Raw genomic sequence first — 27,444 nt, forward strand, 5'->3', positions numbered from 1 at the left:
AGGATGGCGTCTCGCCGAGGAGGCGAAAGCATCGCAGTCATGGTGGCTGGGCTTAGGCAAAGCCCCGAGTAGACTGTCTGCCGGCTGGGGAGCGGGGAGCTCTTCTCCCAGTTGATGGCAAAACCCAGGAAGGAGAGATGGTTTATTACCAACATGGTGTCCCTTCTCGCGGTCTCCTCTGAGTTGCTCAGAATAAGCAGGTCGTCTAGGTAGAAGAGAATCCTCTTTCCCTGACGCCTGAGCGGTTCCAACGCCGTCTCCACACACTTGAGAAGGTGCGCGGAGCCAGGGAGTAGCCAAACTGCAGACACTGGTACTCGTACGCCATCCCCATAAAGGCAGAGCGGAGAAACTTCCTGTGCGCCTGCCGAACAGGGACGTGGAAGTAAGCATCCTTGAGATCCAGGGATGTGAACCAATCGCCCTCTCTCACACACCGGAACAACGCTCCGACAGTGAGCATTCTGAACTTTCTCGTGGCAATGAATCTGTTGAACACGCGAAGATCCAGAATAGGTCTCTTTTCCCCTGACTTCATGGAAACCAGGAAGTAGCGGGAATAAAACCCTAGGTGAGACTCGTTGGGGGGAACGACAGTGATGGCCCCCTTCACCAAGAGACATGCCACCTCTGCTGCCAGAGCCGTGCTCGCAGCCGGGTCCCGTAGCGTGGTCTCCACCAACCCCATAAAGGGTGGGGAACGACGCTTGAACTGTATGGGATGGCCCCATCTCAACGTGGTGTCCAACCACGATGGCAGAATGCACCACTCTTGCCAACACGCATAGCGGTCGGAGAGAGGGCGAGCCGACAGCTGAGGAAGACCGTCCAGGAATAACCCATATTCCTCGGCCCCTACCACCTCCACACTGCGTGTGAACCAAGGGGGGCTTCCCATGAAAGGGAGGAGGCTCAGCCAGCGTAGGAGACGTACCAGAACCAGCCGCTGTAAAAACAACGAGCTGTCTAGACATCGCGCTCGTGCCCGCTGAACAGGGAGCGAGCCGTCCGGCCGCCGCACCTGTGCGCATGCGCTGTCCGCAGGCTGTAGCCACAGCTTGTGGACCCGTCTCCTCACCTCCCACAAACTGTTGAAGGGAGGTAGAGGGGATAATGTGGGGAACCAGGAGACCGGTACAAGCGGCCGTATCCAAGGGCTCGTGCAACGAGTCTCTGATCCGTCCACGAGGCTCCAAGGGACGCAGCTTCTTAGAAGCAGGTGAACCAGAGGCCATGTGAACACGCCGTCCGACCGCCACCCTACAGCCACCGGGCTGAGGGGGGGAAAGAGGCAACATGGAGGAACGCACCACAAGCGTAGGACGCAGGTGGCCTAAGGAACAACAGTCTGTCCGTGAGAATCTTTCCCGGTTCGGGGCGATTCTCACGGGCTCCTCCCACCAGCAGGCCGGGAGGAAGCGGGGTCCAGGCCGGTCCCAGCATTCCGGGGGGCCGCCTCCATGATCAGAACGCCGAACAGGGACGTGGAAGTAAGCATCCTTGAGATCCAGGGATGTGAACCAATTGCCCTCTCTCACACAACGGAGCAACGCTCTGACAGTGAGCATTCTGAATTTCCTCGCGGCAACGAATCTGTTGAACACGCGAAGATCCAGAATAGGTCTCTTTTCCCCTGACTTCTTGGAAACCAGGAAGTAGCGGGAATAAAACCCTAGGTGAGACTCGTGGGGGGGAACGACAGTGATGCCAGAGCCGTGCTCGCAGCCGGGTCCCGTAGCGTGGTCTCCACCAACCCCATAAAGGGTGGGGGACGACGCTTGAACTGTATGGGATGGCGGCCCCATCTCAACGTGTTGTCCAACCACGATGGTAGAACACATCGCCGACAATCTGTCTCTGGAGGCTTCTCAGTCCGGCGCCCGGACTGAGAAGCGCTGCCAGGGGAGGCTCCAGGCGAGGGATCCCCCTCGCCTGAGTATCGCCCCACCCCTGCACGTTGGTGAAATCCGTGAAGGATTTTCACCGGGGCCTTCAGGGTCCCCACCGGCAGCGGTGAACAGGTGCTGCACAGGCGGGAACAGGGGGCACTGGGTAGCCCGCCGGGAAGAAGATGGGGTGCGAAAGCACTCGCCCTGCATATCATCAGATACGGGGACGAGAGGCGGGGCTGGCATGGGAATCCCCTTGATGGCCGCCGCCTCACCCATGATCTCCAGAAGAGATCGGCCATCCGGCGCGGTTTCCCACGTTGGACGACGGTGGCGGTTGTAACCCGGGAGCGGGAAAAACCGGACGCCGAAGACGTCGTCCATGGAGGCGTCGTCGGCGTCGATGATGCCGTCGTCGTCGTCCACATCAGGGCCGGCCGTGAACAGGTCGATGGCGTCAGCGAGGTCCACCGCAGGAGAAAAGAAGAGATGCCTGGAGAGGATCCCCTCTTCAGGCAGCTCCCGGCAGGCGACACAGGAGACGGGGGCCGCCATAGCAGCCGCGGGGTGGTCGGCGCCGAGGCACCGAAAGCACGCCAAGTGCCCGTCACCCGGTGCCAGGGAGGCGGGACAGGAGGCGCATAGAGGTCCTGAAAAGGACCTAGCTCCAGGAGCACTCTCAGGTGGCCCTGAAGAGGGCCGTTTTTCCAAACGGCCCTCTTCAGGGCCACCTGAGAGTGCTCCTGGAGCTAGGTCCTTTTCAGCCGCTGCCACCGGCTTGGGAGATCCGTTTTGTCGAAGTCATCTTAATGTATTCTCGATTTTCCGCTGATAAGCACAAGTGCTGAAAGAAAAGGGAGGATGAGCGACGGTATACACCGCGTTATATAGACACGATACCGTGGGAAATGTGGGCGGTGCCCACGCTGATTGGTGCATAGTTTGAAATTTTCAGTCCCGCGCACGCACGGGACAAGCCCATAAGGTGAAGCTTAGACGGCGTAGCCTACATGAAATAGAACCTGGTTCAACTAATTAAATATAAAGTGAGCGTTGTGGTACCATTTAACTCCCGATTGCGAGTTGCGGCTCTGTCGAACCAGGTTTTCCCAAGAAAGCCTGGGTATGTTCAGTGAGGTTCGTGGTATACCCAGAGAATGTCTAATATGAGACGTGGTCTGGTATACCCCCCAGATGTGTTCGGCTGCCAGATCGGCTCGGGGTCCTGCGCCTACAGATGACGTATCGACACTTGACGTATCGACCATAGACAGTGGCGGACTCAGGGGGGGGGCGACTGCCCCCCCCCTCGTGGCTCAATGGTTGAAAAAGCGCGCTAAAGTGCCCTTCAAGAGTGCCATTTTCACGTGCAAAACATGATTAGGTGCCCTCTAGGGTGCTCCTTCATCCAATAAATTATGATGATGTGTCCTTGTGTTCTAGATAGGGATGCAAATTATCGAGTAATTCATTAATCGATAGTTGTTTCATCTTATCGATCGATGATCGATTAATTGATAAGCGGCAATTCTTCTGAGAAGCTGAATTTCCTTCTGAATGTGACACATTTAGGTGGTAATTCAACGAAGTAGCTTAGTTGAGGTACTTTAAAATACTTCCACATATTGTGCATTTGGCGTCTGTCGTCATTAACCAACTTAAAGTGGCTCCATACTGCACTCCGTTTTGCCCTCTTCATCGTGTCAGTGTCCCGCTTTTCGTTTGTCTTGTCCTGCTTCGCTTGTGTTCCCGCTTGTGTTCCCGCGCGTGCGTCAAGTACGTCTGGCGTCAAGCGCGCCCTCACGTGGACGGTTGGGGAATTACGGGTTAAAAATGCGATTAATTGCAAGTAATTTATTTTAATCGAGTAATCTCTTATCGACAATTAATCGATAATCGATTAATTGTTTGCATCCCTAGTTCTAGAACAATAAAATTCAATGACGTGCCTTAATGAGTGCCCTTATAGTCCCCTTCTGCCCGTCTGGTGCGCTTTTAGTGCCCCCTTTAGTACCCTGATAGTGCCCTTCTGCCCGTCTGGTGCCCTGATAGTCCCCTTCTGCCCGTCTGTTCCTTCTAGTGCCCTGATAGTCCCCTTCTGCCCGTCTGGTCCTTCAAGTGCCCTTCTGCCCATCTGGTGCCCTTCTAGTACCCTGATAGTGCCCTTCTGCCCGTCTGGTCCTTCTAGTGCCCTTCCAGTGCCCTTCTAGTGCCCTTCTAGTACCCTGATAGTCCCCCTCTGCCCGTCTGGTCCTTCTAGTGCCCTTCTAGTGCCCTTCTAGTGCCCTTCTAGTACCCTTCTGCCCGTCTGGTCCTTCTAGTGCCCTTCCAATGCCCTTCCAGTGCCCTTCTAGTGCCCTGATAGTGCCCTCTGCTCGTCTGGTCCTTATAGTGCCCTTCTAGTGCTCTTCCGCCCGTCTGGTGCCCTTCTAGTGTCCTATGGTGGTGAAAATGAGAGAAAGTGCCTTATTGGCTGCCCTTCACACATGAACAAAAATTAATGAGTGCCCTAGGTTGCCCCTGATGATGATGATGTGCCCTCTGGAGCAAGAACATGGCAAACCGAAAAAAACATGTTGTGGTTAGCTATTGAGGTGCAGACGTTCCTCTCTTTGGTAGCTGACGAACGGGGAATGTGAGGCGTTGCTTTCATGTGGCGTTGCCATGACAAACAGCTACATCGAGTGGTACTTAAATCTCCACTGGATAACGAAGCAAAAAGCGGATTAAGAGTATGTCAGTGACCATAGTGGAAAAGCGTAATTAGATGCCAAGTTAGAAAAATAAAAATATTATTTTCAGTTTGCATAATCTGTTGAAAATGTATATACTTTTTTTGAGCATTCAAGATCATTCAAGTGAAGGAAAACTTCCTTAAATGTTTCCGTAGCTGGCTGTCAGCGGTCAAAGACTGTATGGTAGCGGCACATTGAATTTTCTCCAGTCTAATTTTTACTTAAATGTTAGTAAAGATGAAAGCAGTAAGGCATCCTCCTTTCTTTTGCTAAAATGTGAAAGTGCACAATGATGTGAACAATTCATTTTGGTGTTTATAAAGTCGCTAGAATAAGGGGAAACAGTGTCTTTGAAGGAAAAAAAATTCTCGGGGAAGACCCCAGACCCCCCGTTTAAATAATGAGCACAACTATTCTTTTAAGTGCTACATGGAGATGTAACAAGTGCCCCGAATGGGACCTTCAAGGCAGCGCTTGCTAAGGTTAGGCGATAGGACCTTCCAGGCAGCGCTGCCTTTAAGGCTCTGTTGGGTGAACAAAACACCATCAAGTTAGAAAAGCCACTGTGTCCGCTGGTGGGGCCCCATGTTGTCCAGAATGTGCCCTTTTTTTTTTCCGCCCCTGCCCTTCAAACAGTCTGAGTCCGCCACTGACCATAGATATATATATTATATTTCAAATAACCCTGCCTCGTTAAATCAATGAGCTTGGTGTTTTGCTTTAAAAAAATAGGTTATAGAAGAAGTCTAAACTGCAGAAAATAAAAACATCCAAGCTGCCCTCGGAATATCTGTCTATTTTTTAACCATCGGACCATAGTTTACGACAAAAACAACACAATTGACGGCAGCTCCTTTGCCGTGTGGTTTATACCAGAGCCCGTCTACGAATATTAGATATTCATATTAGACATTCTCTGTTTATACTCACACCGGCCCCATCTTCATAGACCGCGTCCTTCGAAGGATGCGTCCCCTGAATTGAGACTGGCTGCCGTGTTTTTTTTCAATAGTTACGGTAATATACCGGAAGAGGCCATTGGGAGCTATCCGCTCTGGGATACATCGACGTCATAGGGTCAGTTTCATCTCAGTTTCTGTTAACTCTCGCCAGTGGTCGAGTAAAATATGTTAATAAACATGTCGCTGAGCGGCTCAACTTTGGAAGAACAGCTTTCGTCCATAATGGAGGTACTTGCGAAAGCGGCCGTATCTGAAATAAGCCAACTGTTCTCGGAAGGCTCTGCTTCCCTTCGTTTACAAGTAACTCGGAGCCTGAAAGAAAACGAGACGCTGAGGACGAGGATGAAGGGGATGAGGAGTGAGCTGCTCTTTTTGCTCTTTTTGAGCCCACATCTGCCAACCACGGACTAAACAACTGGGAAATGGTGAGTGGAGTCCCGGTTGTAATAGGTGGAAAACAGGAGGGTCCGAGTGTTCAGGGGGGACTATTAATTGTTATATTTGTAGTTATAGGAATAATAATACAATAACAATAATCACCATGATTCAAACAATTAATACTGATTTATAACAGAAGCAGGCTACCTCACCTGACAACAAGCCTAATAGTTCGACAATGTGCCCATTTCCTGCACTTTGAATGGTCTTGGATGTTAGATTATACCTGCGCTTAAAGTCCTCTTTTGAAAAGCATCATGACCAGAGCCCTGCTAAAACACGAGTCAAACTTGGAGTTGCATTTCAAAGATGGAATCAGTGAAGAGTCCAGAAGGGTTTCAAGACAGATGCCACATGAGCTGAATTATCATTCCCAAACATCTAGTAGGGAATGGACTTGCCTACTGTATGAAAGAATATGTGTGTATAATGATTGTAATACCCATGAATATAATATCTTTATCTGAATAATTGATTGTTGATGATGTTTATAATGATTTACTCCTTTTAGATTATAATTGTTACCTGAATTATGATTTGTATCTTGTGTATGTGTATTGTTATGTTTTGTGTCTTTATGTGTGGACCCCAAGAAGACTAGCTCATCCCACTTTGGTGACAGCTAATGGGGATCCTTTTAAACATCATAAATTCAAAACATATAAATGTTAGCTGATCAGCTTAAAGGGAAAGACAATTGTCAGAATATAATAATTGCGCTTCACTCTCATGTCATGTTGTGCTCAGATCATTTTTCCTGGTGTTCGTTGAGTGTCCTCAACCTGGTCACCCCCTTGAGCTTTGAGTCTAGGGAGGAGGGGGCTGGAGGAGACATCCCTCTCTAATACTGTGAATCTGTGTCTGCAGTACACATTGTAAACCCTCCATGTCAATCTTACATACATACATAAAATAGTTTCTTTCACATGTACAAATTCAAACTGCCTCCTTTTGTGCAATTAGTGTATCAAAACAATGACTTTCTGTCTTTTTTTTCCTCCCTTTGCAGAAGACTGCGATGCCTTTGGAGATCGCAGCATGCAGCCCGGCGCCACCTCAGAGAGTCTGCATGTGGACGCCCCTGGCTCCTCCAAAATGTCCAGTCACATGGAGGAGCTGAGGATCCTGAGTGTCCACGGACAAGGGGAAGGCCCACTGGCGCTCGACAGCCATGACACCTTCTTCACCGCGTCAGAAGTGGAGGCCCTGAACTCGTTGTCTGTTGACCACAGCGTGGCCACAAGCCTGTGCGCCGAGCGGTTGGTCCGCCACGAGGAACTGAGTGTGCAGGTTTGAAATCATTTCCTCATTCACCATCCAAAAGAGATGCTTCCTCTGTTACACCTCCAGCCCACACCCATATGATTCAATGTGTCGTTAGTGTGGATTGATAACTATTCTGTGCAAATAATAGAATATGTCTTGTGTGTGTTTCCTTCTTTATGTGGAAAGCAGCAGACCCTAGACACCATTTCAATCAAGGTTGAAGAGGATATTGGTGGAGACATGCCCGCTGTAGGTTAGTAACATACATTGCATCTATGCAAGTAAACGACCTGGATCAACTGAGAATGTACTCGATTCTACCTGCGCTAAAAAGCCTGGTCCTCTTTTGAAAAGCATCATGACCTACATCATGACCAGTTAAAACATGAGTCAGACTGGTTTATCATTTTCAAACCTTAATCAGGCATGAAAACGGGTCAGGGGTGAAAAAGGTGAGAAGGATATTATCCTTCTAGGGGGGTCCAGGGGCATGCTCCCCCGGAAGAAAAATTGAACATTCCATCTTTTAACGCATCGATCTGATGCACTTTGGGATGCATTCTTTGCCAACCTGGGGAGAGCTGGAGAAACGTAACTTCAGCCATGAGTCAAAAATATTATGGCCTCCTTACTAGGTCAACTCCTTTTAAGTCAACTTAAAACCTATCTCTTCAGGACCACCTACAACATTTGACAAATCTTCCTCCGCCATCTTCCACTCTCTCCCGCTCTCTTAATGTGTTGCCTATTGTTGTGGTGGTGTTTATTTATTTCCTTTTGTTTGATTGTCTGTACTGTCTCTATGTATTCCTTTCTTATTTGTAAAGCGTCTTTGAGTACTTGGAAAAGCGCTATAAAAAACTGATCAATTATTATTGTTATTATTATTACTAAGTATTATGCAAGACATTTCATGCCAGCCTTTCACTGGGTCTAACATTTACAGTATAAGAGGCACAATGTGGCCAGCGCCGTGTTCCAATACCCGTACTGTCCGTACTGTGTACTCAAAATGTGAGTACCCAGTACGTTCCAATTCAGATCCGGCGAAAATAAGTATACTTCAAGGACCCGGATGCCGTACTCAAAATGGGCTAATCGTGAAGTGTAGATCGAAGGACACTCTCCGTACTCAACGGCAGCCATCTTAGCTACGTAGCGGAGGAGGCGGAGCCAGGCTGAGCCAAAGTCGGCGCATTTTCCACATAGCCTGCATTAATAGAGTCATTTTGTAGTTTTTATAGTTTCTATAGCTTTTTATAGCTGCTAGGCGTAAAGAGTTCACCGTTCAAAGCGGGATGTTTATTGCGGGGGAGGAGCCGCGGCGGCAGTCGTGATCGTAATTTCCGGTAAGTGCACCACGGAGTACTCGATTTGGAACAGCACTCGCATCTGAAAAATTACCGTACTCAAGTGAGTACGGATAGTGCAGATAGTGTACTTCCTTTAAGTATACTCATGGAAGTACGGGTATTGGAACACGGCACTGGGCTTAATGCAAATGCAGATGGTGGACATGCTGCAACTTAACTTGTCCATCATGATTGACAGCCAATACAATGTTATGTAATCAGATTTTAATACATTTTATTGGCAAAGATAACCTAAAACACAATACATCCAGCATTATCAAAACATTAAACCCTTTTCAAGGGATAGTTATAGATTATTTATCTTAACCTCACTCCCAATTTTCTTCCTAGTAAAAAGCATTATCTTTGTCTTTTCCACAGAAAATTTGAAACCCCATTTATCTGACCACTCTTCTACCCTTGTTATAGCCCTCTGCAATCTCTGCACTCTAGAGAAGGTTATGCATGGAATTATGTTTATCTAGTGCTTTACTGGAACTCAAGTTTGGTAGTATTTCTTACGTTTGTTTTGTCTGTAATCTCTCCTCCCAGGCAAACGGATCATGTTGGTCAAAGTCAAGTTCAGAGGCATCCAGAAATTCATCAGCATTTCTGAAGCCAAGCTCATTGAACTGCTTGAGTGTGGTAAGTCTAACTTTAATTGAAATGATTTTGTCTGGTCTGTAAATCAACTTGATGAACTGATATTCAGTATTCCTTAATGCATTATGTGTTGCAGTTTATTTTGCCCAAAAATCATATTTGAAGTTTGTCTGTTTATTAACATTAATATTCAAATATATACAGCTTTTAACATCTTTTCAAAAGGCATAGAAACAAACTAACTCATAACTAATGCTGTTGCCTAAATGACCTAAATGGTTCATGCTTTGGAGAAAATGTGCTCATTATGTTTGTGTTCCCCATAGCATTCCAGAAGTTTGGCATCTCCCTCAGCCAATTGCCTAATGCGAAGCTCTTTGATGACTCCAAAACTGAGGTTGACCATGAGGTGTTTGAAGAAGTGATTGGTGCAAATACTGGTGTTTATGAGCTATCCATTGATGGTGTCTCTGAAGGTTTGTATTGTCTAATCACTGTCATGTTGTTGTGTTTTTTTCAGGCTGATAGAGATGCTATTGAATTATTTTTCCATGTTGATAATTGGCAGTGGGGACACAGGATTATACTCTGCATTAATAATGTTAATCATCTAAATAGGACATGGGTAGAACAGATGACGCAACCTGTATGTCCTAGGGTTCTCTTTCTCTTTGGGTTGTTTTTAGGAGACCTTGGAGGTGCTCTTTTACCTGTTTGGATGAAAATGGTTCTCAAACTTTACGTAAAATATTGCTGTGCAGGTTTTGTTTCTGAGGCACCAGCTGTTGGCCATTCGACACCAGCTCTAAGTCAAGAGGACTCTAAAACTGACTCTACTGTCATTCTAAGCGATGAAAGTCCCCAGGGGAAACGGTCCAGACCAAATAGGTCCGATGCCCATGCTGTAAGTATCTTTTTTGTGGCACATTGGCTCCAAATTATTCAACCGTGTCCTGGCCCATTGAGCCATTTGTCTCAGAACACCAATATAACTAGAGAAAGTTCCCAAATGAAAGATAATTCATCCACAACTCTGCTTGCTCCCTGCAAAGTTATATTTGCCCAACACGGTAATCTGATGGCAACCGGCAGACACTCTTAATTAATTCGCAAAAGCCTCCTGGATCCATTCAGTTCAAGTTTACTGTCATGTGCTCACAAATAAGCATTTATCAGCAAGTCCTCCATCCTGCCGTCTTGAGTTTTGCTGAAAAGACGTTGAAGCTAAACAAATTCATGTGTATGTGGTAGTAATGTGCAATGACTGCTGCAGGCTAAAATAAGAGCTCTCCATCTTATTATTGTATTCCTAGTTGGTTGACGAAATACTTCACAAGAAACCTGGTGGTGATAATGTCATTAGGGAGTATGACAGAACAAAAATGTTGTCAGACAGCACACGGCGGAAAATGGTGAACATTCTAGTAGCTGAAATGATGGAGAAGCATGGGTGAGTGTCATGAGTATTGAACACAGAATCTCTTCTTAGGCTATGCTAAGTATGTGATTAATAAGACAGAATGTTTTTTCCTCAGAAAAATGCCACCACGCCATATAAGAGAAATGTATGCACGGGGAATTATTGAGCTCTTTCCATACCTGAGGGATCCCCAAACCAAACATGGCTACGTAAGTTGTTTGACATTTGTGCACCCATAACACACAAACTCGTCAATACATGATACTCACTTGTTGACCCTTCACCTTTTTGCAGCTATGAACAGCCTTTTAAACTTTTGTTTCACCGATAGGAACATTACTATGATTCCCAGAGCGGCCAGGGTTACCTCAGTTGGCGAATAAAGACAGTCCAGAGAAACAACTCGCACAGGAAATCACCAATCTCTATCAAGACATTTGATGGAGGTCCAACAGCACAAAGACAAGTTGCAGGCACCTCTCAACACTCTGATGAAGACTGCGTCAATGCAATCTCCCTGATGAAGCATAGTGTTGATGAAGAAACAGTCAAGCAGAAAATGAGGAGTACCTTTCGGTATCGAAGGAATAGGGTTGAAGATCCTGAAAGATGTGGCGATGTCCTGGCAGAATACCCACGTTTTAAAGATGTGAAAGGCCTAGTAAGTAATGATTTTCAGGTGGATGCATGCATCTATGGTTTGAGTTGGGTAATGTCAAGAGACATTTCACAGTGGCCAAACTTTAAATTAAGGTTTGCCCACATATTTTGAGAATCGAGTTAGCATTGATAGATTTATGGTCTCAAAAACAACTCTCTTTTTCCATCCAAGATTGAACAGGACTTTGTGGAGCTGTTTGGAGAGGCCACAAGCAACACATTTAAGGAGAGATGGCCCACCGCCTTCAAAGACAAAATCATCGCCCAAAGTAAGGGACTACACCGCACAGCTGAGCTCCAAGAACTCATTGATGTTGCTGAATCATCTGACCATGTCAATAGTGATCGTGAAGATATGGGTAAGGATTAATACATTTATTGTTCAATCTTTAAACTGTAACAGTTAATTCTTTGGTTTGACCAGTCTGCCTATTGGTCATATTATTTTGTGTGTGTCTGTGTGTGTTTTAGGATGGGACAGTGACATGTCTGGAATCCTCCTCCTCCTGTATCTATTTCCACCTTCAGCACAGGGTCGCAAGCGACCTGGCAAGATGGCGGCGGCTCAAGCGGAGAAGCTTCTAGTGGTGTTTCAGAAGGTTAGCCCAACAGTGAATAAATGTTACATCCCGCTGTAAAACTATTGCATTAGACATTTTATCCAATGCAATTTTGTTATGCAGTAAGGCCTTCAATATCGGTGGAATTGGAAGCTTGATATACTATTTTACATGGTCTGGTCCCAGATGCAGGGTATTTAGGATATTTTATATGCAACATCATGTATTTACACTACCGTTCAAAGGTTTGGGGTCACCTGCTCATTTCAGCATTAAACTCTATTGTAGCCATTGTCATGAAATAATGATCTTGAATGCTGTAAGATCATTATGAGCGCACGGAAATCCGTCAAGATGAGCTCAACAAGTATGGGAACATTTTTAGTGTTTAATGAAAACTATTTCCAATATTTATTAAAAGTGATTCAGAGAATTCGAAGTGTGCAAAATGCTGTGTGAACACAACAAAAGTTGGCTGTTTTAAATAGCCTAAAATAAACCATAATGCTTTGTTTACCCTTTTACTGTTAAGCACTCTCGACTAACTATGAATTATGGTGTATGAAGTATGAATCCTAAGCTTTGTGTTAGAAATGTTTACTTTTTTTTTCATTTGAAGCAGCCAACTTCTGTAATGATGACCCAAATTGCACACTTGGTATTCAATTTCTAAAGTCACCTTAAACTAGACATTCAAAGCCAACAACTCTCAAAGCCATCCCATAAGGATTCAGCTGATTTCATTCACTCATAATAATCTTCCAGAGCATTCCAGTTGATTATTTCATAAAGCTGGTTAGAATGGAGTTCAATGCTGAAATGAGCAGGTGACCCCAAACTTTTGAAAGGTAGTGTACATTGTACAGATTATGTAGGATGAGAGTTATGTAAATGCATTGCATATTACAGACTGTTAGACTTTACTAAATCAATTAGATATACTGAAACATGTAAAATAGTGTTATATTGGATTTTTATATTATATTTATTTCACAGATTGTGAGGCTCAATGATGAGCAATGCTATGCTTTTCAGGCTAGCTTGCTCATCAATCAATTAAAATAACCAGATTGACTCGAAATTGAACAAATGTTTTTTGTTCTGTTTGTGTGTCATCGACAGACAGGAACCAGCATACAACAGCACCTTGATTCCATCGAAGAGAGAAGACAGCCCTATCTTCTTGCCACCGGTACCAAGAAAAGTTGCATCCATGGCTACTACATCATACTGGACAAGCAAGCCATAGCGTGTCAGGCTGTGAGTGCTGTTGGAGCATTTGATGAACTTTTCAAAGCTCACTTTGTTTTTGGCACATCCTATAACAATGCGCTGTACAAAATGTACACTTTCATTCAGACCACAATTTTTGAAATAGACATAGGGAAGGTTAGAGAGACTCCTCGGGTTGCTGAACTCCGAGCAAGATTGCTCCACTTAATTAGCTGTTGAGCTCTACTAATCTATGAGCCAGGTGGTCTCTGACAATATGTTGTGTATTCTATGTAGTGAATGTTTTGGTGGGGTGAATCTTCTTGTTAGACACTTGAAGAGTGTTCGTGGTTTATTGCCTGGGAAAATTCTCTCCCTTAAATGTGGCCAGACTGGTTGTTCTCTTGAGTTTGGGTCGTTTTCAGGGTTTAGAAAACATTTAAATCGCGTTCACAGTGGACAAAGTTCAGTTCAAAGTATCACTGAGGGACAGACCTCTGAGGCCAGAAATGTGTCAATGTCTTGTGATGATGATAGTGATTTGTGTTTTAGCGATGTGGCTACCTCCTCAGTCAAAACTGCTGATCTTTCAGTGACCAATAAAAACACCAAGGATGCTTGTGGCGCTATTGTAGCTCAACTGCTGTCAGCAGGAGTAGGCCAAAATACTGTTGATGTGGTAGTGTCGTCATTGGAAGAACTTGTAGAACAGATTCAAAGTCAGGTGAAAGAAACAGCGTTAAATGCTTATCCCCAGAAAATGAAATGCATACTGGAATTACAAAAGCATTTAGTGAAATTGAAAATCCATTTACCTCCCTTTATACAGTCTCTAAACAGAAGTCCTATTTCAAAGAGACATGTGAAATTGTTACTCCTGTAGAGAAAGTACTTGGAGTCAGGTTTGATAATAGGAGGAAGAAAAAAACTGGTACTTACGACCAAGTGCTCGTCACAGACAAATTCTCTTATGTTCCTATTCTACAAACATTACTGTCCATTTTCAAAAATCCAAAGACGAGCAGTATGCTCTAATCTGGCAGGAGTTCCCCAGATGGCTTCTATGTTGATTTGGAGGATGGGTTATATATAAAGGCACATCCACTTTTTTCAAGTGAGTCATGCATTAAAAATACAGTTCTATGATGACTTTGAACCATGTAATCCCTTGGGATCCAAGAGAGGTTCTCATAAAATAGGAGGCATATACTTTACATTGAGAAATTTCCAGTCTAAATTTAATCAATGTTTGGACAACATATATCTATGCATTCTCTTCCACACCCAAGATATTAAAACATATGGGTTCAATGCAATATTAGAGCCACTTGTGTCAGAGCTTAAAGTACTCGAGACTGAGGGAATTGAAGTTCAATGCTTTAATGGCCGTTTACGGGGTAGTATATTCCAAGTAATGGGGGATAATCTTGGATTGCATTGCTTGTTTGGATATGTTGAATCATTTTCAGCCCGTTACTGCTGTCGATTTTGCCTGACTGAGAAGGAAAAGTTTCATACTGTCTTTTTTGAGGATGACCCCAGTGTGACTTTACGATCAAAAGATATACACCTGCAACATTGTGAAGCTATAAAGGCAAACACAACACTAACTCATGTGTATGGTGTTAAGCGTTATTGTTTACTTGATGAGCTTAAGTTCTTCAGTGTATCAGAGAATTTTTCTGTTGACATAATGCACGATATATAGGAGTTGCCCAATACGAGATGAAACTAATATTCGAATATTTGAAGTCTGACTTCATTTCACACAGAGAACTACAAGCTTGGATAGTCTCATTCAATTATGGCTACACAGAGAGTAGGAACAAGCCACCTGGAGTCAGACTAGAAGAAGGAAATGATTTAGGGCTTAATGCTATCCAGACATGGGGTTTTGTCAGAAATATGCCCCTTATATTTGGGGATGTTTTGCAGAGAGGTGACAAGTGCTGGCAGCTTCTTTTACTACTTGTGCAAATAGTCAACATTGCGTTTTCACCTATTTTAACAGAAGGTTTGACCATTTGTTTAAAACATTTCGTAGCTGAACATCACAGGCTATTCAAACGTTCCCTCTAAAAGGCTTTTGCCCAAACATCCTTTTCTAATTCATTATCCACGTTGTTTAAGACTTCTGGGGCCTGTTCTTCACATGTGGTCAATGCGTTATGAGTCTAAGAATTATTACTTCAAAAATGTAACTAAGACTCTAGCAATCAAACATCAAAGTGACTCGGCCGACAAGTTTGGCTTGGCGTCTACCACTATTAAAAAGGGTCCTGGGAAAATGGTTGCTCTGTGTGATGTGAATGAGGGTGACAATATTGCATTGTATTTGAATGTTTCTGTGGAAATTTCTGTTTTGAATGTTAAATGGGCAAAAGTCCATGGCACTGAATATCGCCCCAAGTTGATTATTTGCAGTAGTGTTGACATTGATCTTCCTAAGTATTGTCAAATCAGAGCCATTATTGTACAAGATGATGTAGTACTTTTGATCTGTGTAGTTCTACATACATGTTGTTTTGATGAACATTTTCATTCATTTAAAGTCAGTTTCAAAGAGGTTGAGGAATGGAAGATTGTCAGTGTAAATGAACTTGTGTACCATAAACCGTTTGACTTGCTGATGACATATGGCACACAGGATGATTTCAAATATATTGTGCCGAATTGTGTCTTCATTTAGAAGTCATGTTGACCTCTCCAATAAAATCTGAACTGAAGCTGAAATATTGAAAATGTGTTTTATTATAATTTGACACTTAAAAAGAGTAAAAATAACAATGGTGGAACAATTTTCCTTTAACTTAAAGAGCCCATGCCATTACAATCACATTTTTCCTGTTTGTCAAATAACATAGGTCTGAATAAGTTTTTGAGCTGTGGTAAATCTGAAATCTGCAGTTTATTTGCTGAATGCAATAGGCAATGAAAGGAAAAAGGCAGAAGAAATGAGCCAATCTGGATAAGGTCACACTGTGACGTAGCGTTGTCAAACTATTATTCATGGCCCTGCCCACTTGGTTGGTTCGTAACCACCCACAATAATTCTGAAGGAGTCGTGATTGAGCTAGTGCTAAATGCTAATACGTGTATGGTAGTTGCTTAGTTCGTAGTAACAGGCTAGTTACAGAATTTTGAATGCAATGGCAGAACGACATCGAAGTACATGAACTGCGACATGCTGCCTGCCGCCGGTTGCCGCGGCGCGAGGCACCACCGCCGCGAAGCACCACCGCCCGGCAGCGGGCAGCCGGGCGGTGGTGCCTTGCGCCGGCAGCAGGCTATGGCAAGCCGAGTGTGCCACAATTCGACTTCAATTAAACGCGTTCTGAAACGCCAGCACGCGTGCCCAGAACGCGTTTTGGTTTTCCAGAACGCGTTCCGGCGTTTCAGCGCGCGCGCCCAGAACGCGTTCCGGCGTTTCAGCGCGCGCGCCCAGAACGCGTTCTGGCATTTCAGCGCGCGCGCCAAGAACGCGTTCCGGCATTTCTGCGCGCGCGCTCAGAACGCATATTAGCATATTAACAGCACGCGTGCTGTTAATATGCTAATGCGCTCCTCCCCTCAATTTTCTCAGCCAATAGATTTGAGCCGTTTTCACCTAATCATATGAAGGACCACAGCCTCCTTAGCAAGTACAGCCGGCTCTGCTCTTTCTAGAGTGCATCTGTGTTGGCATTTGTACGTGGTGACCCCCTCCACATTGTCCCCTCTCAATGGAGACTGGTAGCATATGTCATTTAGTCCTCCTGTAATCCACCACAATTTCTCTTGGAGGTGTTCAGTTGCAGGTGTGATGACCCAGGCGGGTCTTTGACCCGGCCCCTGCTGTGTGTATGCCTGTGTTTCTCTCACTCCTAATCAGGAGATTGTCGGCAGGTGCTGGTTGGACGGGGACCGCAGTGTATAGAGCCTGCCCAGACAGGCTTCTCCCTCCTCCCGGCATTTGATTTCTGCTGTTTGTTTGTAACACATGGACTGATGTTCACTTAATAACAATATAGTAATAACATACTAACTAACTAATATAAATATATGATTAATATATTCCTCACCATGACCTGACGTGTAGACACTGTGAAAAAGAAATAGGAAAAAGGTGACCAAAACGTTTCACTAAATTAAAGGCTATGAGTGAGTTTGTAGGTGAGTTACAAATGTATCAAGAGTAGAGGCCAGTTTAATGTGAAAAGGGATGGTTAAATGGTAAATGTTGTGAATATTTTGGGGGCAATTTTGGCTGCAATATTTTCTACATTTATATAGGCTATACACCAACTATTTATGTGATGTGACAGGAGCGGGATGGAAGTCTTCCTAAAGGGCTTGGTCTGTTGGGTACCAATACCTACCAGTTGGTTACCAATAGTATCAGTTGTAGTAGTATCTATCTCCTCACCTCCCTATATTATATATATATAGTTTTTTCTATCTGTCTCATTCCAACTGATGAAGTGAATTATACCTCGTCTTATAGGCTACTACCACGTACAGGCTAAAACCTGCAACTGCATGTTAATACTTCAGACGGACTTATTTACTTCTAATGGAATTTTAACTCTAACTTCTGAACTCTTTTATTGTTTTTATTGTACTCAGAAGACGAATAAGCTGACTCATGTAATGCTGTAATAAATAAATGTAATAAACGATACGCTATGAATAAAAGTATTTTTTAATTATGTTATCATAGTTGCCACGGCACTTACCATACACAATGTTCGGTCAAGTAGCTTAGATAGTGTATAGTCAAAGTGTATGTACTTGTAGTGTTCACCACCTCCACATTAACCACCTAATTTGAAACATCTTAACATCTTTCGACTTTAAGAACGACACAACAGAAAAGATTCGCGAAAGAAGAGCTCTGGTCTCGACTGATGTTGTCTGTGTGTTTGCCCTAGCATATGATTAGGTGAAAACGGCTCAAATCTATTGGCTGATAAAATTGAGGGGAGGAGCGCATTAGCATATTAACAGCACGCGTGCCGTTAATATGCTAATATGCGTTCTGAGCGCGCGCGCAGAAACGCCGGAACGTATGGCAAGCCGAGTGTGCCACAATTCGACTTCAATTAAACGCGTTCTGAAACGCCAGCACGCGTGCCCAGAACGCGTTTTGGTTTTCCAGAACGCGTTCCGGCGTTTCAGCGCGCGCGCCCAAACCTACATTCAACCAGTGTGTATGGCCCATGACTCTCTGAGGTGGTAGGTACCTCCAGGTAGGCTACCCCCTCCATGCCAGGGCGCCCTGAATTTATGTTTATTAACAGCTCCTCCACCGGGGTCAAGACAATTTGAGGGCCAGAGGGGTGTTCCACGAACGGAGGTTTAACAAACACTGAGTTAACGCTGAACTCTAGGTTGATTGACCCTGTGCCGACCAACCCAGAGTTTTCGGTTCCACAGCAGCGGTTATGCATTAGTTCAATCAACTCGGGGTTGGTTAACACAGGGTTGTGCGCGTCCACGCCAAACTTAAAAAGACGTGATGTATGGATCATGGAAACCCTGATCGATATGGCGAAACGGGCCGCTTATTTCAATGAAATGGAACTCCAGGTTCTCCTGGAGAGCTATGACGAGGAGAAGGACATTATCACAAGAAAAGGGAACGCTAAAACCTCTGGAACCCGGAGAACCAAAGCCTGGCAGCGGATCGCTGACCGCGTAAATGCGTTAGTTACACGTCAAAAGCATGATCCTTAATATTTGAGCCATGAATATATAAATATCCCAGTTAAGCATTCTTAAAGATCCTACCACATAACCCCTTTCTTCTAAAACAACATGTACTCCGATTGCTTCCAAGCGGTCAGAGGATCAAGTATAAAAATGAAGTATAAAAAACATACAAACTGGCTTTTCCCACCATCGTATTGGTATAAATTTAAATAAGCCATTTTTTTAAGCCAATCGTGAAAAGGCCGACAGTCGGCAGACTGGATCTGGCCCTCAAATTGTCTTGACCCCGGTGGAGGAGCTGTTAATAAACATAAATTCAGGGCGCCCTGGCATGGAGGGGGTAGCCTACCTGGAGGTACCTACCACCTCAGAGAGTCATGGGCCATACACACTGGTTGAATGTAGGTTTTTGTGTTTTCTTGTATTTTAGATTTTTTTTGCCTTCGAAGTAACACATGCAAACCGTGTGCTTGCCACAGCGCATACTAGGCCTATTCCAAATGTTTCTTTTTTTGGTAACTGGGTAGAAAACCTAAAAGTGACAATTCATCAACTTCACAGATCAAGATGGATCAGTGCTTGTAATGAAGCCGCCGGCTACGATCGAACATTCTCCAGTGGATGCAAGTCCGTTAGGACTATTTTATACTTTATGTTGTAAATGCCTCTCGGCATAGTACTCAGACAATATTGCTCTTTGTATGATAGGAGGCCGATACAAATCTTGGATGGGTCATCTGAAACGACTGTGATGTGCTCAGCATCTCCAGCATTATAGCCTAGATAAAACTACCATTTGAAAAAAACGGAGGGCTACGCAAATAGTCTGGAGTGAACTGAGGCCAGGTCCTCGATTGGTAGTGTTGGCTATGCAAGGCTATTTAAATATATTAAAGATTTGCGCGAGAATCTATATCTCTCCACTCCAGCAAAAAGTCATCCAATATGCCAAGATGTCGAGCCGTGGTCTTATCAATCGCTCCCGGTGGATTGCACGTATAATTTGCGCTCTGATATCAGCAGTTCACTCATCAAAAGGGCATGCCATTGTGAACACATGAAATCTGCGGTGAACGCCGGTTGAAATACCCAAAACCGGGTTATGTTTCAAACTTAACCTGCGCAAAACCTGGTCCGACCAGGTTTGATTCAGAGCATATTTTGCTATAGCAACTAACATACCGTGATCCTTTTGGAACGGAAAACCTAGGGTTACAGCAAACCCTGGGTTAACTTACCCGGTTATGTGATAAAACCGGCTTTGTGGAACACCCCACTGGTCTCGACTGATGTTGTCTGTGTGTTTGCCCTAGCATATGATTAGGGGAAAACGGCTCAAATCTATTGGCTGAGAAAATTGAGGGGAGGAGCGCATTAGCATATTAACAGCACGCGTGCTGTTAATATGCTAATATGCGTTCTGAGCGCGCGCGCGGAAATGCCGGAATGCGTTCTTGGCGCGCGCGCTGAAACGCCGGAACGCGTTCTGGAAAACCAAAACGCGTTCTGGGCACGCGTGCTGGCGTTTCAGAACGCGTTTAATTGAAGTCGAATTGTGGCACACTCGGCTTGCCATACGTTCCGGCGTTTCAGCGCGCGCGCCCAGAACGCGTTCTCAGATATGCATGTTGGATGGCTAGGGTGTAGGTCTGGGAAGAACTTCAGGCCAAAATCTTGCAAGTGAGCCGCTGGGTGAGGTGCAAAGAGATGGAGCACTTGCTGAGTCATTTCCTGTAGGGCTGGAGCCACAGGTTGGAGCGTATGCGTCCTTTCAGACCCCCTGATATATAAGAGACCCCAAGGTAGAGCTTACTCAAATGTTGTCGACTCAGTCACCTATTGCATCACTTCCTTTAGGGCTTCAGCCTCCTAATTGATCATTGTAGTAGGCTATAATTGAATGCCCTCTTTCATATATGATACCTCCTCCACTGGGACGTGGCAACAATTCTCTAAATCCATATGGGGAGGGGGGGGGGGGGGATGCTTGTGGACAGTAGGGGTGTACACTAGACATAAATAGGAAGCAAACTCAGGAGAAGGAATGACCTCTCACAAATATTTATTGAATAACTTGTTTCAAATAACCCTGCCTCGTTAAATCAATGAGCTTGGTGTTTTGCTTTCAAAAATAGGTTATAGAAGAAGTCTAAACTGCAGAAAATAAAAACATCCAAGCTGCCTTTTAAGGATACCTTGGAATATCTGTCTATTTTTTAACCATCAGACCCTAGTTTACGACAAAAACAACACAATTTACGGCAGCTCCTTTGCCGCGTGGTTTTTAGAGCCATGTAAGTATGAGGGGGCGGTCGATAGCAACCACCATAGCAACCATGACGGTCAAGTGACTGGATGCAGCCCCGTTGAAAAAAATAGAATACCACCCTCAGGAGATTAATGATATTTAAATGATTATGACCATGAAGTCTTTATTTGCATGGGTTTACATTTCGTTCTGTGTAGCATGGAAAAATCGGAGAAACACTCCCATTCAGAATGCATTGGTTTACATTTCGTTCTTTGGAGCAAGGATATTTTTATTTATTTATTTATTTTCAGTTTTTTGAGGGGGTATTTTTTCTGCAATAATCCAAAATCCAATGGAAAACCCCGTTGGCTTTTTGTCAAGGGAACCCAGGGCGACGCTTCCGGGTTGGCCAACATACGTCATCCCTCCACCACGCTATACTGTAAAAACACATGTTCAAGTGGAATGATAATGCATGAATTTATTCTTTATTCTGCCATAGTATTTATTTAAGTGGGGAGGGGGGGCATACAAGTCTTTTGGCCATAGTGGATCCAGATCTGTTCCGGAGCATTTCACCACCTCGGGCAACAGCGCAGGGTTGCCAGGTCCTGCAAAAAACGTCCTGCCCACATACCGTTCAAAATCCACCCAAAATGTCCTAGAAGCAGCCCAAATAAAAAAGATATTCCACTTTGGCCAATGTTTTGAAAGTTATAATATTTGAGGGAATATAATATATGTTGTTGCTGGGTTTTGCGTATCATATGCACGCGAAATGGTCATTTGGCGTATGTACTGCACGCATTTTGAAAGTGTCAAACCGTGCGATCTGTACGCATATTGGTGAGACTGGGTCAAGTAGATGTCGAGTCACAACCTGACTTTATTTCGAGCATTTGACGACATGAAAACATAATTTTGGAATTGGAGTGTTGAAACTGAATAGACACTGCCAGCAAGCATTTCTGCATTTAACAAGTCTAATATGCGCCGGGTCACAACGTTACTTTATTTCAACCATTTGTCGGCCTGAAAACATATAGGCCTAGGGAAATGGTGATTTAGAGGACAGCTTGTTTGACACTTTTGTAACTGTGGCTCCCTCTCACTCCTTTCCACTGTGTATTTATATCGATTGAACGAGAGAGGATGTAACGATAATTCCACGAAAATAAAGGCTCGATGGCTATAATAATTTAAATATAATTAACTTATACAAGACACCGAGATTATCTGGCTGGCTGACTAAAAAGGCACTGTCTTTGGAACTTATAACACAGGAGGTCTGGCTCGCCGACGAAAAAGCATTGCGATCATAAAAGCGTGTCCATCTGACAAAAGCAGAAATCCGGTATTAAATGGATTCGATCCGACAACCTCCTGCCTATAGATCAAGCGTCTCTATCAAATGTACCAAGGAAACCACACAGTTGTAAATGCATTTACTAATATATGTATCTAAATGACGCTACAACTATCGCCAAATGAGAGGAGAAATCCTCAAAGCAGATCTGTGTTAAACTGATTTGGTCTGCTTGTCTTGGTCAGCGATTGGGCGCAAACACTTCAAATGCATTGGCTGAGAGAAAAGAAGGGCGTAGGTTATTAGCATACTATAGAAACGCCGTATTTAACGGCGTTGTGATGTGCACAAAAGCGCCGTATTTTACGCGCGTTTTGATGTTCAAAACGGCGCTTTTTACGCGCGCTCTTGAAAGGCTCATTTGCGGGCGTAAAAAGCGGCGCTTTTTTGCGCATGACGGCGTAAAATACGCCGTTTTTCTGCATTTTACGGCGTAATGAAGGTGATACGCGTCTAAATGATGCCGCTTTCTGGCGGGGATATGGCAAGCCATCCCCGCCAGAAAACGGCATCATTTAGACGCGTATCACCTTCATTACGCCGTAATAAACGCCGTAAAATGTAGAAAAACGCCGTAAAATACGCCGTCATGCGCAAAAAAGCGCCGCTTTTTACGCCGCAATTGAGCCGTTCAAGAGCGCGCGTAAAAAGCGCCGTTTTGAACATCAAACCGCGCGTAAAATACGGCGCTTTTATGCACATCACAACGCCGTAAAATACGGCGTTTCTCTAGTATGCTAATAATCTCCGCCCTTCTTTTCTCTCAGCCAAGGCATTTGAAGTTTTTGCGCCCAATCGCTGAACAAGACGAGCAGACCAAATCAGTTCAACACAGATCTCCTCTCATTTGGCGTTAGTTGTAGCGTCATATTCATATAGATATATATATTAGTAAATGCAGTTTCAACGTTGTGATAACCGTGGTCCAATCGAGACGCTTGCCATGTAAGGAAGAGGTTGTCGGATCGAATCTATATATTGTCAGATTTGTGCTTTTGTCAGATGGTCACGCTTTTATGATCGCATTCGCAATGCTTTTTAGTCCGCAAGCCAGACCTCCTGTGTTATAAGTTCCAAATTCAGTGCCTTTTTAGTCAGCCAGCCAGATCATCTAGGTGTCTTGTTACACGCTTTATAAGTTAATTATATTTAAATTATTACAGCCATGGAGCCTTTATTTTCGCGGAGTTATCGTAACATCCTCTCTTGTTCAATCGATATAAATACACATTGGAAAGGAGTGAGAGGGAGCCATAGAGAGAGACACTGATGAACTGGGGAGCCATGCTCTAACAACGTTCAGAGGCTTGTAACAGTCTACTGAGTCTGACACGGTGCTTAAATGGGCTCTGGAGACGCAGGAATGTTGTTGGATTCAACTATTTGTGCATGGAAGCAAAAAAAATATCTCCCCATCAAGGCCAACAGCAGAGTAGCCGAAAAGAATAGACTGATATGAAAGCTTCAAATATTAAAACCCGATTGATTAGGCCTATGCCGACATAATATCAGTCCTAATCCTGAACGCACCGTGCGTACATTTTTCACGGCATTTTCCGACAGACAGACAGACAGACAGACAGACAGACAGACACTTTATTTACCCCAAACTAACTTTCATAATCCAGCAGGTTACACAATACAAATAACTCTTACACAAATACAGACAGCCTATACAGTAGGCTAATACAGCGCCCACCTCAGCAAAAGGTAAAATGTAAAAAGAAGATATAAGCTACATTTAAAACACAGATGCTGTAGCCTACATAAAAATACAGATGCCACATGAAATATGAAAATAGGATGCAATGTATAAATATGCAAAACTAGGATATAACTGGCTATAATGAGAATACTTGGTTAACTTACATCTGTGCAATGACTATCCTCCTAAATTAAATTAGTTAGATGGAAAGATTTTTGTCTATGGAATGATCCTGTCACTTTACTGCCACACATTGTGTGTAAAGTGATGAGGTAGGAGAATCCGTGTATGGTTCGTTCTTTGAATATTCCGAAATAACAAAATCAGAAAAAACTATTAACAGGATTGTTTTTTGGTTTTTCAGATTTGGTTTTGAAACTGAAAAAGGGCAAAAGGAATAAACAAATAAACGGCATTTGATTTTGTGTGTTGGTTTTTAAAACCCGAAACAGAAAAACAAATAGGGCCTACAAAAATAGATACATTTATAGTTATAGGCTACACCAGAAGGCAGAACGCAGCGAAGAAAAAAGAGCCAACCACCTAAACCAGCAATAGAATTATATTTAGCCTTAGTTATGGCCGCACTTGAACCTTATGTTGATTTTATTCGTGAACTATTTGACACTGGAAAGACACGATGCGATCAGTACCGCTCTAAAGCATTCTGGTGCCCCGAAGTACTCCGTTATGATGGTGAGGAGGTTCTGTGTGGACCACAACCTTCGAAGAAGAAATCTAGTTTCGCCGGCTCCCATGGGAAACAATAAAGCTGCCCATTGTAGAATGCGAGAGACTCGATGGAACGTTTGAAACGTCTTTATATGTATTATTATTATTTATTTTTAAACAACCTCTTGCCTACAGAGCAAGCGTCTCTATCGATTGGGCCACGGTCACGGTGACCACACTGTAGGAACTGGATTTACTAATATATATCGATATGACGCTACAACTAACAACAAATGAGAGGAGAACTCCTCAAAGCAGATCTGTGCTAAACTGATTTGGTCTGCTTGTCTTGTTCAGCGATTGGGCCCAAACACTTCAAATGCATTGGCTGAGAGAAAAGAAGGGCAGAGATTATTGGCATAGGCTACTAGAGAGACGCCGTATTTTACGGCGTTGTGATGTGCACAAAAGCGCCGTATTTTACGCGCGGTTTGATGTTCAAAACGGCGCTTTTTACGCGCGGTCTTGAAAGGCTTAATTGCGGCGTATAAAGCGGCGCTTTTTTTGCGCATGACGGCGTAAAATACGGCGTTTTTCTACATTTTACGGCGTTCTTTACGGCGTAATGAAGGTGATACGCGTCTAAATGATGCCGTTTTCTGGCGGGGATGGCTTGCCATACGGGGATGGCTTGCCATACGCGTGCAGGCGTTTCAGAACGCGTTTAATTGAAGTCGAATTGTGGCACACTCGGCTTGCCATAGCAGGCAGCAGGCAGCGCGCGGTTCTGTCTACTACAGATTGATGTGGAAGTGGAAGAACCAGAGACGTCGGAGAACCCGACGAAGTCCTTTGTGATTCATTATATCGTATGGACGTGCACACAGCTTTTGGCCGTGATAATATGTATTATTTGATATAGATATCTATGTATTATATGATATTATTTAGATATAGAGCTCCAGGACTGTAACGCAAGTGTTGTACATTTCCTTGTTATTTGGATAACCGTTCTGCTGTTGGTGTGATGGCGCACGTCGGACTCTTGTCTATGGTATTTCTACAACTAGACCCGTAGTGGGGGTTTTCTCAGCCATGGTTGAGAATGAATTGGGGGAAAGGAACTTTGGCTTTGACTCCCTGAAGTCATGAACCACGACATGGAGGAGAAAGGGATTGTTGACCGCGGTCGTCTCCCGCCGGAGCCTCGCTGCCGATGGACCACCGCCTCGGCTTCAGGATGCGGTGATTAGCGCTGACCGCTGCCGAGGCGGCGGGAAGCAGGGCTCAAGCGGGATACATTCGCGGCCAACAATCCCTTTCTCCTCCATGTCGTGGTTCATGTAGCCTACTTCAGGGAGTCAAAGCCAAAGTTCCTTTCCCCCAATTCATTCTCAACCATGGCTGAGATAACCCCCACTACGAGTCTCGTTGTAGAAATACCAGAGACGAGAGTCCGACGTGTTATGCCATAACACCAACAGCAGAACGGTTATCCAAATAACAAGGAAGTGTACAACACTTGCGTTACAGACCTGGAGCTCTGCTCTATATCTAAATAATATCATATAATACATAGATATCTATATCAAATAATACATCACGGCCAAAAGCTGTGTGCGCGTCCAGACGATATAATGAATCACAAAGGAGTTCGTCTCTGGTTCTTCCACTTCCACATCAATCTGAAGTAGACGCGGTCGTTTGAGATTCATAATAACCTATCGTCTGGAGGCTCACACAGCTTTTGGCCGTGATAATATATATTATATATTATATGATATAGATATCTATGTATAATATGGGTTTCTAAGAGCCATTGCGATACATCCACCGTAAACAGAGCGCATGGTACCGTGGCTACAAGCTGCTCAGGGCCAGGTGATAATATTATATATTATATGATATAGATATCTATGTATAATATGGGTTTCTACGAGCCATTGCGATACATCCACCGTAAACAGGGCGCATGGTACTGTCAGTGGCTACAAGCTGCTCAGGGCCACCCCCCCACCCCCCTCCTTGACCTGCCTTGACACGCCCACCGTATACAGAGCGCATGGTAGTGGCTACAAGCTGCTCAGGGCCACACCCCCACCCCCCTCCTTGACCTGCCTTGACACGCCCACCGAAACAGCGCGTTTGGGGGAAGCTCAATGTGCGACTGTTTCGGAGTGACTGTAAAGGTGCGGCCACACCAGATGCGTATCTCGCGTACTTTTTACGCGAGATACGCGCGTATAATGTTGCTTGACCATTTTGTGTCAAAAATGGTTGCATACGCGCTATACCTGTCCCTGAGTGACTTCCACCTCCTGTCCACTGACAAGAACATATATACATATTAAGTTGTGTAACCTGACAAGCGGGACAGTCTGTTGTAGTAGTATCACTTAATATTACTGCTAACTGGTGCTACCGCTAACCGGCGCTAACTTTTTTCATAGTAGAACACAACCGATAGCTGAAGCCAAGCAAAATACACACACACATTATTCACTGATCTTACCAGGAACGCCATCCTCTGCCACGTCGACCCACGCCCTCTCTGTTTTGTTTCTGTCCCTGTACGACACCATCGTGGTGTCGTACAGGACAGGACGGCCGCACACGGCGACGATGATATTTTGATCCACCTCAATTTCTGTTCGTGTATTGT

The 27,444-nt window shown here is 44.5% G+C and overlaps 1 protein-coding gene and 1 long non-coding RNA gene across 8 annotated transcripts in view; both read left to right on the forward strand.

The window, feature by feature from the left end:
- Positions 1-5,955: 5,955 nt before the first annotated feature.
- LOC132474275 (coiled-coil domain-containing protein 106-like) overlaps positions 5,956-27,444 on the forward strand; it is a 35,380-nt gene continuing 13,891 nt past the window's right edge. For 2 of the 7 annotated variants that reach the window (XM_060074869.1, XM_060074872.1), the window contains exons 1-3: positions 5,956-6,011; positions 7,034-7,314; positions 7,477-7,543. In XM_060074869.1, coding sequence (XP_059930852.1) covers positions 7,063-7,314; positions 7,477-7,543 — 319 coding nt within the window. In that variant the 5' untranslated portion in view covers positions 5,956-6,011; positions 7,034-7,062. Of the gene's footprint in view, positions 6,012-7,033; positions 7,315-7,476; positions 7,544-9,194; positions 9,288-9,571; positions 9,722-10,006; positions 10,150-10,558; positions 10,696-10,780; positions 10,875-10,959; positions 11,327-11,497; positions 11,685-11,796; positions 11,925-13,007; positions 15,831-27,444 lie in introns of those variants that run through there. The other 5 variants (XM_060074868.1, XM_060074866.1, XM_060074867.1 and 2 more) reach the window with 5 other exon arrangements.
- LOC132474739 (uncharacterized) lies at positions 25,552-26,953 on the forward strand. Its single transcript, XR_009529712.1, has 2 exons — positions 25,552-26,142; positions 26,362-26,953. It is a non-coding gene; the product is annotated as an uncharacterized LOC132474739 (long non-coding RNA).

This window comes from Gadus macrocephalus, chromosome 16, assembly GCF_031168955.1.
Source record: "Gadus macrocephalus chromosome 16, ASM3116895v1".
NCBI classification, from domain to species: domain Eukaryota; kingdom Metazoa; phylum Chordata; class Actinopteri; order Gadiformes; family Gadidae; genus Gadus; species Gadus macrocephalus.